This window comes from Podarcis bocagei (genome assembly GCF_964188305.1).
Source record: "Podarcis bocagei genome assembly, chromosome: 1".
NCBI lineage: Eukaryota > Metazoa > Chordata > Lepidosauria > Squamata > Lacertidae > Podarcis > Podarcis bocagei.
In genome coordinates, this window is record NC_138125.1 from 109,082,252 (window position 1) to 109,094,771 (window position 12,520).

General features: G+C 42.7%; 1 protein-coding gene and 1 long non-coding RNA gene across 5 annotated transcripts in view; one reads left to right on the forward strand and one right to left on the reverse strand.

Annotated features, from left to right (window-relative positions):
* Nucleotides 1-12,191, forward strand: part of LOC308583706 — a 58,311-nt gene extending 46,120 nt beyond the window's left edge. Inside the window, exons 4-5 of the long non-coding RNA XR_014006366.1 lie at nucleotides 7,036-7,153; nucleotides 11,954-12,191. This is a non-coding gene — a long non-coding RNA (uncharacterized lncRNA). The remainder of the gene's footprint in view (nucleotides 1-7,035; nucleotides 7,154-11,953) is intronic.
* The window catches only part of ACVR1C (activin A receptor type 1C), a 44,891-nt gene continuing 39,713 nt past the window's right edge, over nucleotides 7,343-12,520 (reverse strand). For all 4 annotated transcript variants that reach the window (XM_081187649.1, XM_081187650.1, XM_081187651.1 and 1 more), the window contains 2 exons: nucleotides 12,198-12,328; nucleotides 7,343-10,738 (listed from right to left, as the gene is read on the reverse strand). In XM_081187649.1, the coding sequence (XP_081043775.1) occupies nucleotides 10,613-10,738; nucleotides 12,198-12,328 (257 nt within the window). In that variant the 3' untranslated portion in view covers nucleotides 7,343-10,612. The remainder of the gene's footprint in view (nucleotides 10,739-12,197; nucleotides 12,329-12,520) is intronic.

The window sequence follows — 12,520 nt, forward strand, 5'->3', positions numbered from 1 at the left end:
AATCGATTTAGAAGAAGAAGAAGAAGAAGCCCCCCAAAATAAAGACAGTAAAAATGGCAAAATAATACATTCCATTTTGAAAAGAATAAAAGAATTGTTAAAGTATTCAGCACATGAACTCTCCTGGCAGGGTGGCCTGCTTACAAAGGTGTTGTTGGACTCCCATCAGCCCTAACCAGCATGACCAATGGTCAAGGATGATGGTAGTTGTAGTCTAACAACCTATAGTGAGCCACATGTGAGCTACCCCTAAAATAGAGCAGATATTTACTGAGGGAAAGAGAGTGGAAATTCTCCCTACTTGCTGGACAGGGGGTCAAAGCTTATTAAACTGTTTTTAAAACCATGGCTTAGCATTATGTGTGAGCCGGGTCACTATGTGATGTTAGAAGCGTTGCATTTTTTTGAACCCCATCACTCTGAACTTGTTTGCACTGGATCTCATGTGCTATTCTACTGCCCACTCATTCAGTTTGGAGAGGTCCCTTTTTAAAAAGTTCTACACACGCTCCCTGAAATGTCATCATACTGAGTAATTTGGTGTCATCTGCAGTCATGACTCTCTGTGAGCTCATGTGATAAAGCTGACTGCCCCACGTGTGTGTGTTGTTGTTGTTTTTTGTGTTTGACTGGTTCACCAAAAAGGGAAAGGGTAGGGTGCACTCTGGTGCACTTACAGTCCATTATTTTAACCCTTGACGTATTCCCCAAACCTATTGCACATGTGAACCATGATGCTGTTTGCACATCACACTCTGTTTCTTCTTTGGTGCCACCATTTGATGGCAACCACTGGTGTGCAAGCCAGCCAAGAAAGCCACTCAGTTGCTAGTCATCAATGCCAGCCAAACAGGTCAGCCCATTTCAGAAGTCTCTGATTCCAGCTTGTCATAATAAATTAAAACACCCTTGAATCCACAACTCATTCTTGAAGACATTTGGTTGCATCCAATGTTGTGCAAGCAACATCCCACTCATGCAATGGGATTTCCCCTTCCTCTTATCTCCTCACGCACTCACAGAAACTGCTCCAGAGGGTCTTCCAACCCATATTTTGATGGGACTGGGGGGGGGGGAGAGAGAGACTGCAAGGAAGAGGGAGAGGAGGGGGAAGTTCCATTGCAGAAGCAAACGTTTGCTGCACTAGGAGGTGGAAGCATTGGAGAGGATCCATTGGTGTAATCAACTGCTTCTCTGAAATCTGTAGCATTTATTGAGAACCACTGATTTTATTTTATTTTTAAAGTAAATATGACTTGCGTAGTTGTGAACTCATAGTGCACACCAGCTGCTGAATTTGATTTTTCTAGTTTGAAAATAGCAGCAGCAGCAAAGGGATTTACTGGTGCAAATAATTTCCCATTTAAAACAGTCAATGTAAAATTAATGGCTTCTATCTAAAGATTCCACATTGCAATTATGTTTCCCTTGTGCAAGCATGCAATGGGGAAGTGCTGGCCTTTTACAGTCCCTGGTGCCTCTCAGTCAGTCTAAAAGGCCAAAAATTAAAGTTTTGTTTTATTAACCAGTTTGGGACACTTTTAATTGCTGGGGTAGAGAGTTAAAGGCATGTTTGGATATTTTGGAAGGTGTTTTGGCTCTGGTATGGAAATATGCTAAGGAATGACAAAGACTCAAAGAGTTCTGACTTGTCTTTGTTCAATAGCCACTTGCAACACAATTCAGTACCTCAAAAAGGCACTAAACTGAAGTGTGGGAATATGCATGTTTATTTAAATTAGTTAAGCAATTCAGCAAATGATTGTTTAATTGGTTGATAAAGTATAAATTATTCCTTCAGTGACCCACCTTACAGGGTATAAATCCATAAATATTTTTGAAGGTGAGGTCCTAAAGGGTAAAAGTCACAGTTGTATTAATCTAAAGACATGCATCAAACAGAAAGCATGATCTAGTTTTCTATCTCATAAGTTGGCTCTTGAAACTGCACTCTGACTCAGAAGTTAATACCTATATGAGTAATCGTTAAAGTGCATTCTCTTAATTTTTCTTGCATGCCACTCAATGATGTGATAGTAATTTGTTAACTGCTCTTACATCTACTTTCCCAATCTTGTTTGCAGATTTTAGTAACAAAGTTATTCCTTGCCTTAGTTCCCTTTCTAATGGAATTGTAACACAACTACCTCTCATGAGGAAACAGGTGTGTGTGTGTGTGTGTGTGTGTGTGTGTGTGTGTGTGTGTGTGTGTGTTTTAAAGCACTTTGCATAACAAAAGCTCAGTGCTTTTTAAGTGCCATGATATGCCAGGTATGTCAACACAGATAGTACGATTGCTATTTTTTTAAAAACCCCAGAAATGTTAAATAATGGCCACTTCACAACATCAACTCTTGCCAAATATCATAGGTAAACCTCAAGGTCACACTTCTGCTCAGGCCTGTTCTTGACACTGTGTCTTATTTACACCTTTAGAGGGTGGAAAGTTAGGCAGTTGCACTGTTCACACTTTTAAGTGACATTCTAAACAGTCTTCACTTCTCTCTGTTGTAGGAAGCTCAGGGTGGGGTGGCGCCATTTTGCCTTCACCACAACAGTGTGGTGGACCATAAATGGAGCCGAGAAGGACCAACTGCCATTGGTTCTCCTTCAGACTTGTCTCCTGAGGATAAAATGACATAACCCAGGGCTACCCAGTATTCTGCGCCCTCCCCAGTGTGGTAAACTGCAACTCCTGCCATCTCTAAGCAACCTGGCCCAATGACCAAGGATGATGGGAGTTGCAGTTGACAACATCTGGAGGGCACCCTGTTGGGTACCCCCGACAGACCATGCTCTGAGCTTCTTAAAATAGAGATAAGAAATGGAAGAAGCAGCATTGAGAGTGTTAACATCATCATGAGTATTTCCCATTTCTAATTCAGGGATGACGCAGTTGTGGCCCTCCAGATATTGGACTACAACTCCTGTCAGCCAGCGATTAGGGGTAATGGGAGCTGTAGTTCAACAGCATTTGGAAAGCCACAGGATCTTCAACCCTGTTCTAGCTGAAGGTGCCAAATATCCTCTTCTCTTTTTTCTAGCTGTGAAACTCTTTCCTGCTTCTGTGAAACAAATAAAGCAACGGTGACCCTGCAATATATCAGTTCTACTAAGCAGGAGGCTACAATATCATTTAAGTGTCTTTACATTAAGCACCTTTAATTAGCTTTCTGATTGGGCACGCATTGTGGTTTGTTCTCTTCGGCTTTTGAAAACAAACCTTGTTTCTCAATAATCTGTGCAACTGTTACTCAATGTGTACCTCTCTTCCTACTGAAGCCTGCAGAGAAGCCACAATAAACTTGCAACACAGACGTAACATCATGCACCAGAATGACTCCGCTGAGTCGATGACTTAGTGATTCAGCAATGAAAGTTCACTGCAGGACAAATGGGTAGGAACCATAAAGAAGTATAGCGGGAATGGATCTGTGGTACTCGCAGCCAGGGGGAGTGGGGAATGGATAATCGCAACCCTAGGGAGCCGCCGTTTGTCCACAGACAGCTTTTCAGGTCATGTGGCCAGCATGACTAAACCGCTTCTGACAGTGTTGGACTAGGATAGGCATGGCCAAACTTGGCCCTCCAGATGTTTTGTGACTACAGTTCCCATCATCCCTGACCACTGGTCCTGTTAGCTAGGGGTAATAGGAGTTGTAGTCCCAAAACATTTGGAGGGCCAAGTTTGGCCACGCCTCGACTAGGACATGAGATACCAGGGTTCAGAAACCTTAGCTGTGTGCACTGTGTACCCTCAAAGCACATTGTTTCCCACAAAGAATTCTGGGGAATGTAGTTCACCTCTCATCGTTACAATTCCCAGCAACCTTTAAGTGGAATACAGTGCCCAGAATTATTTGAGAGGAAAGAGTGTGCTTTGAGTGTGCCGCCACTAAACTCATCTGGGAATATCCATCTGTGCATGGATATGGCACTTTGTTTAATAAAGATTAAAAGCCAGACTCTCCCAAACTGTTAGTCAAACCCTCCTCACAGTAGACCTTCCATTCAACTAATTAAACTAAATGTTTTGAAGAGGTTTCTATTGTTTTGTTAGTTGCTACCCTGGGCTACGGCCATACTGATCTCATCTGATCTTGGAAGCTAAGCAGGGTCAGGCCTGGTTAGTACTTGGATGGGAAACCGCCTGGGAATACCGGGTGCCATAGGCTTGAGAGCCAGTGTGGTGTAGTGGTTAAGAGCGGTGGACTCATAATCTGGTGAACTGGGTTCGCGTCCCCGCTCCTCCACATGCAGCTGCTGGGTGACCTTGGGCTAGTCACACTTCTGTGAAGTCTCTCAGCCCCACTCACCTCACAGTGTTTGTTGTGGGGGAGGAAGGGAAAGGAGAATGTTAGCTGCTTTGAGACTCCTTCGGGTAGTGATAAAGCGGGATATCAAATACAAACTCCTCTTCTTCTTCAACCAATTAAACAATCATTTGCTGTAGGTCGCACTGCAGTAGTCCAAGTGGGAGATAACTAGAGCAGAAAGGTGTCTATCCCCTGCCCTCTAGTCTGGAGGTGATGTCATCAAGATATTTGTTTCTAAATATCTAGTTACCATGTCCATTTTCTTCAAAGATAGATCTTGTATGAGTAAATACCTGAGCTTTATGTTGTGTGCTCCCCGCCCCCATTCACATGAAGGGTGGGATGGGTGAGATATAAACAATCAATAAATCAGTTCTGAGTTGCACCATAATTGTCCAGCCTTAGGTGGCTGTGCTGGTCCTTCCCCAACTGTCGGCCGTGGCTCCCCACCACCTGTGAGGTCAGAAAAGGACATGGCGGGGGCTGAGGGGGAAGAGGCACTCCCACTTTGACATCACTGGGCAGTGGGCTCTGTGTAAGTCTCCGGTTTGGGCCCTGAAATCTTAGGGTGTGGGGTGCTCCTGACCTGGCAACACTGCTGCTAAGGAACTGCTAGAGAATTTCTCCTCCGTCCCCTGCCTAGAACCAGAGCTGATAATTTCGAAAGTTTCTTTGCACCTTTGCTCTCCTTAAGATTCTCGTATTTGCTTTTCACATTGTCATTATTTGATACATGGTGGTAAACTAGCTAGCTAGCTAAATAAAATCACCCCCTGAAATCATTGAACAATGAAAGCAACTATGCATTGTTTTTTTTAAAAAATAAAATAAATCTAAAGCATAGAATGTTTCATTCAGAATTACAGTGGTACCTCAGGTTAAGCACTTAATTTGTTCTGGAGGCCCGTATTTAACCTGAAACTGTTCTTAACCTAAAGCACCACTTTAGCTAATGGGGCCTCCTGCTGTTGCCGTGCCGCCGGAGCACAATTTCTGTTCTCATCCTGAAGCAAAGTTCTTAACCTGAATCACTATTTCTGGGTTACCTAAAGTGAATCTAACCTGAAGCATATGTAACCTGAGGTACCACTGTAACCCAGTATTCAGAATACACACACTCATAAAAAACCCTTCAAGATCCAGCAGGTGGCGCACTGCTCTCACCATAAGAAAAGCTTCTGTTTGCTCTCCATGCTAATTTATTATTGGATTTCAGAGAGACAGAGAGAAAGAGTGCGCACAAAGTAGAGCTCTGATGCTATGAGGCTTATCCTGGGACTCTCAGCTTTATTTATTCTCTTCAAAATGAATAGTTTACTCTGCTTAGGAAAGCATCTCAGTATGAATATAAACTGGCAGATGTACGAAACGTTTTAAACAGCTGCAAGTTCTAGTTGACCTTACAGGGGATAAATTGTCTGTTTCAGCCTATACTGTAGTTATGTGACCTGGTGGTAAATTTCACTTTGTAATCATGTGTCTCTAATGCAGTTTGTAAAGGCTGCTGTTGAAGTGGTGCAAATGTGCTTTAATAGTTATGGTGCGGATGTGACCTTGGTTCTGGCTATCTTGGGGGAAGGAAGCTGTGTGAAGAAGATGGAGCATATTGGGCCAGAACACATGGAAAAGAGAGAGAGAGAGACCCGTTCGTTTCTTACCCCACTCCCCCTAATTAATGGGTGATAGAAGGGGGAGGCAGTAGTTAAAATAAAGAAGCGTCCACCTTCTCAGCCACAACAAAGGTTTCTATCCTCACCTGCATGACAGGCAGATAACACACTGCAGAGTGCCATCTCTAGGCACTAACACATCACCATCAAGACCTTTCTCCTAAATGTTTAGGCATTCATTGAAATTTCCACCCATTGATTCTAACATCGTCCCCCTGGAACAACAGAGAGGAAGTCCACTCCATTCTTCTGTGTTGACAGCTCTCGGTGGTGGCTGGTGGCTAGTGGGGCAGAAAGCTAGTAGACCAACAGTAGACAGAGGCAGAGCCAATGAAGGCAGGCAGGCAGGTAGGTAGGGAAAGGGATCTAACTGAAGGCAGACTGTGGTTGTGGGGCAGTGTCCCATTTGTCTTAATGGACCAGCCTCCACTGACAGTTCTTCAGATAGTTGTCTCCTCCTTAACCTTGTCTTCCCCACCCCAGGCTAAATATATTTAGCTCTTTCAACTTTTCCTCTGAGGATGTGGTTCCTTCCTTCCTTCCTTCCTTCCTTCCTTCCTTCCTTCCTTCCTTCCTTCCTTCCTTCCTTCCTTTCTTCTTTTGTATTTTCCAAAACAGGAACACAAAGCATAGTTAAGCTCCCCATCCCTCTGTCCCACTTAGAACTTCGTACCAAATACAGCATGTATACATATACCATATGACTTCCCTTCCCCCCTTTTCCTGGTCCCTTTGCTTTTTTACTACTCCAGTGGTCAGCAAACGTTTTCAGCAGGGGGCCGGTCCACTCTCCCTCAGACCTTGTGGGGGGGGGGCTGGACTATATTTTGAAAAAATAAATAAAAATGAAGGAATTCCTATGCCCCACAAATAACCCAGAGATGCAGTTTAAATAAAAGGACACATTCTACTCATGTAAAAACACGCTGATTCTCGGACCGTCCATGGGCCGGATTGAGAAGGCGATTGGGCCGGATCCGGCCCCCGGGCCTTAGTTTGCCTACCCATGTACTACTCTATGTAATCCACATCTTTTTAATCTTTTTTAGGATCTGGTTTCTAGAGGGCTCACCATCCCTTGATCATGCTCCAGTCAGCATCCCTCTTAAAATTTGGTGCCCAAATAGACACTGTACTACAGATGCAGCATGACCGGTGCAAAATAAGGTAAGAAATTTTACTTCTCCTATTCTTCAAACAATATGCAGAGATTAGGCTTTAAAAAGCACCTAAGATTAGGACTTGGGGTGGGGGGAGGTGTCAGAGTTTTGTCTTTACTCAAAAAATAAAAAAATACCCCAAGGTCGAGTGAGATATATATGACTTTAGGAGGACATAGCAGCAGAACAGAGTATATTTCGTAGGCATCGTGTTTTTATTCTTTAAAAGAGGTTATGCTTCACAGAAACAATGGCAAAGAAGGATTAATATAGTAAAATTGCCACTTTACAAAAATACACTTTCAGAAAAATGTAGGTATTCAAAAATACAACATTCAAAACTCATTATTTACAACCAGAGGCAGCAGCAGTATTGAGCAATAAAAAAAATAAATATTTTACTTCTTACAGTATACACTAAGGTTAGACCAGGTACAAGTTTGAAGACTGACATCATCACTCAGTTCCATAACTATGTTTGAAGCTAGTCTCTTAATGAACATAAAAACATTCCTATCTCTATTTAAAAAAGCACAGCTTTTATGGAAACTTGCAGGTTTGAAACGCTACATATTCCCCACTCTGGAATGGCGCTATGCCCAACCATTAAGCATCTCTGAACTCTAAGAGTTGTGCTTTCTTATGATATAGGCATCTTACCCAATACATTCAGGATCCTTCAAATTCAATTTATTGCACTTCTGTCACATTCCATCAACAAAAAATAATAATACTCCTTTACTGGCAGAGCCATAAATTTGTGGCGCCTGCTAGCACAGAATATGTGTGTTCCTTTCAGAAAGGTTCATACAAAAGAAGATCACACAGCACAGACTTATACATAAAGTATTTCAAAACACAAATATGAAGCTTGTGGCAGCATCCAGTTAAATATATTTTTTCCCTGCAAGGCCATTTATTTTTCACATTAGAATTGCACAGTACAGGCAATAGGCATGGGGCTTCAATATAAGATGATTTCAAACTATACCAGTGATTCCTTAAAGAAGGGGGGGTTAAGAAGGAACATTCCTCACATACATATAGGCATTTCTCACTTGACTTGCAGCAACAGAAGGGTTGCTGCTAATTTTACAAAGTTAAGCAAATGGCAGGACAGCAAATAAGAGGGCGATAGGTTGATCCATAAAATGAATTTTAAGGATAGGCTCTGTGACTCACAGTGCCAAATACATGAATTAAGAACCAGTTCACACATGCAGTATTTTATCATTGGTTGACTACAACATCAAAGCGATGGCTTAAGCCACCCTGCATGGCTTCCAACATATACAAAACCATAATAAAACATACAGAGCTGCCTTCATATGTCTTCTAATGGTTGTATAGTTACTTCTCTCCTTCACATCTAATGGTAGGGCATTCCACAGGTGGGTGCCACTGCTGAGAAGGCCCTCTGCCTGGTTCCCTGTAACTTCCCTTCTTGCAGTGAGGGAACCGCCAGAAGGCCCTCAGAGCTGGACCTCAGTGTCCAGCCTGAACAACAGACATCTAAAGACATAGCTCTTCTTTAAATATATGTATTTAATAGTCTCATCACCCTCCCAGATTCAAAATTTCATGGAAAATTAACTTTGAAAATATATACCCAAATTTTCATTATCTAATACCCATTGTTTTCTGACATCCTCCCTTCCATTAAGAATCACAGACATATTCTACAGCCTCATTCTAATTTTTGGCACCAAAAAGTACACAATCCAAGCTTATCCCAACAGCAGTGGTCCTTGGCTAAGATTCTGGAATATGAAACTGGACACATGTAACAAAATGCCATTTCTAACATTTAACTATAAATTTGCATTTGAAGCATTAAATAATGGCCACTTTTAAGGCAACATATAATGAGAACTTTAAGTTTCACAGTATATATGTTTGATTGAACGCCTCTCTTATTTGGTTAATAAAAGACCAAACAAGAAACAAATTCTATACACATTGCACCAACTAGTTTACAAAATTCTGTGGGAAATGCTTCAATGAACTTGGTCCAAGATTCTCTCTTGTTTGAAGGGTAACAGCACACGGTTTAGAACATAGAAAGTGGCCTTGTATCAGGTTGGATCATTGGTCCACAAAGCTAAATATAATCCACACCAACTGACAGCCGCTTTCTATAGTCTTGGGACCAAACTACAGCTGTGCCTTCTAGTGAAGGGTTTTTGATACAGATTTCCAGTGTGAAATGGAGGGGGCAGAGATCTGCATGGAAGGGCTAACATCCTTCCTATGGTTCCAATCTAGATTGGGTCCCCTGCTGCTGCAATTTGCAATGGGGGGGGGAATTCTTATTGAAGAAAACGAGTTATTCCCCACCAATCAAAACTGCAGGAACGGGTGGAAGCAATCCAAATTGGTACCACAGCAAGGAGTAAAGGGTTTAAATCCCCTTCCCCTTCTCTCTGCTTTACTAATTTCTGTAACACCACCAGCACAACTTAAATGCACAGCTCTATAGCCAACCCAACAGGTAGTGTGGCTTGGTTGTAGCTGGAGATGCTAGAGAAATATGCTTCCCTTCGCAAACATTTTCTACAGTCACACAATGCTCATAATGTACCTTAGCTTAGAACAGATATACTTAGAACATTTCGGTTTTCAGGAATCCCTACCCAACACAGTAGCAATCCACTGGAGAGACATTTGTCATGCCCTGGATGGAGAGGGGGCTCATTGCTGCTCAAGGAACCTGCAGCAAGCCAGGAGGAACTTGAGAAGCTCGGTATCCCTGCAAGTGGGCATTAATGCTCCAGATCCCATGGAGATTTTCAAAGACATGCCTCTCTGGCCTGTAGTCACACTTGAAATCCCATGAGGAAGAAAGCTCTAGGTCTATGTCATGTGAGGTCTTGTGGCTTAAGTCGCAGTTCTTTAGATGACCTGGAAAGCTATTCATCTTGTGAGATTTACTGAAGGGAGGGGGGAAAGTGTGGCTTGAGCAGACAATGTATCTTAGCACAGAATAAATACGCAGAATATTACATTCCGGATTCGCTTAGAATGCAAACCTTAAATGCTCTAGTTTCTTCAGTTACTTTGCATACCATCTGCACAGACTACAAAAGTCCTAGGTGTGGTTGCATCCTGACCCTCTCCATGTTCTCTCAGTTGTGTCTTAGATGCATAAGGGCTTGCATGGCAGGCGCAGGGAGAGTGACATCACACAGTGGAACATTGACCAGATCCCATTTTCCAGAAAAGAGAGGGAGGAGGGTAACTTTTCATTAACCAGGCAAGGCAGTCTGTGGACATCATGAACCAGCTGGAAATTAACCTTTGAACATACCAATGAAGTTAATTTCCAGTACTCTACTTTGGGCTCTTAAATACTGTGCTCCGCATCATGTGAGGTAGAGAGAGAAAGAAAGAAAAAATCAAAACAAATGCAAAACAAACAAACAAACAGAATTTCCTCCCCTTTCCTCTTCTGTGGGGGTGTGCAAATCTAAGCTTTAGAATCTTCTTGTACGTAGAGCTGAGAAATGGTCTTCTTAATGCGAAGCGCTGTCAGTCGAGCTGCCCCATTGGCGTACCAGCACTCACGCATGATCCGGCCCATTACTCTGAGTGCCTTGAGAAAAGAGCAAAAGCAGAGTAAGACGCGCACATCCATGGTTGTCGCAGTGCTTCAGCATGAAAATTGCCAGTAGGAACAAGATGGATTCAGAATGTGCACATATACACACACACACACACACACACACACACACACACACACGTTATTGTATTTGAACTTGGAACCTTTCTGCTCACGCAACAAGACTGTGCTGCTTCCCCCCACCCACAGGTCCCTGCACCCCTGAAAAAGTGCTTCTGAGGAGCTGGGAGACCCTATAGGAACACCATGGCAGGGCAAAGAGGGCTGCAAGCAGGAAGGGGGAAAATCAATGGAAATTTGGGGAGGGGGCTTGCAAAAGAACTTCTGCTCATGCAAATACACTTTAATTGGGGTTATACCATTGGGGTGGCAAGTTCTATAGGGAGTATATCCACAATCGCTACTGATTTATCACCAGAAATATGCTCTGATGTATTCTTTTCTGCTGTGCATGTGTTGATATAATTCCTCAAGTTTACTGTCAGTAGTTAACTTTCTTTTAGATCGTCACCAAGGCTCAAGGTCTGTCTGGAAGCCATGCTTTTGGCGAAAGACTGAAATTCTTTTGAGCAGTAAGCCCCTGTGTGCTTAGTGCAATTAACTTCTTAGTAGATGTATATAGGATTTTGCTGGAAATCCTACATATATTTTTTTATGGGGTGCAGGTATGTGATAGTCACTTGGTCATGAGGGCAGGATTTTCGACACCTGATTGAGGCACTACATTTAATACTCTTTTATCCCAGAGTTAAGCCTGTGCTGGGGAGCCAAGAGCTGCATTCTGTAGGCAAAGAGTGGTTGGGGGGGTGTCACCTGATGAGCTGCATATAAATATTATTGTTATTGTTATTATCATCAGACTGGGTTGCCCCAGCCACTCTGGGTGGCTCCCAACAAAATATTAAGAACAGAATCAAACATAAAAAACTTCCCTATACAGGGCTGCCTTCAGGTGTCTTCTGAAAGTGAAATAGTTGTTTATTTCCTGGACATCTGATGGGAGGGTGCCACTACCAAGAAGGCACTCTGCCTGGTTCCCTATTGGGCAAAAAGTGGGTGGGACCAAAGGAAAGGTGGCTGCAAAACCATTTTTCTCTCTTCTTCACACATACTCTCTTAAACCCACCCACCCACCGACACTCAAACTTTTCCCAATCCTTCCATCATCCATGCATTCTCTCTCTCTAGGTTTGGAGGGCTGCATCGAAGGAAAGTCGCATGATGTCCCCCTGTGGATTAAACTCTGGCATTTGAAAGGCCTCTAGGGGTGAACTGCGCCTCACATTGAGCCCATTTACTTAACCAGACAGGTATATGCAAGCATTTGGGGGGGGCAAGTTTTCATATTTTAGTTCAGTTAAAAACATGCACTTTTAAGATACACAGTAAAAGTTGCAGTTCAAAGAAGGCGCGAAGCAAGAGAAAATGTTACCTCACAGCTTTGCCACTGATTTGGGATATTTGGTCTATGTTTTTGCTCACAGACTACTTTTCTCATATCTTCTATTGAAGGATCAGAAGGCACAGCATCATAGTAAGGTAACTGGTACTCCTCAACAATTCCTAGAAGAGGAATGTGGTAAAAATATAAATTTACTAGGGGACTTTCAGTTGTTATGGGAGCAAAACATGGACAGATGTAGTACAGAAACGGCTTCCTGGCACACCTGGGCAAATATCCATTGTGTCAGCAAATATGTTCTTGAAAACATCGTGCTTTTTCCAAATGCTTCGGTAAAAAAAAAATCTGTAAAG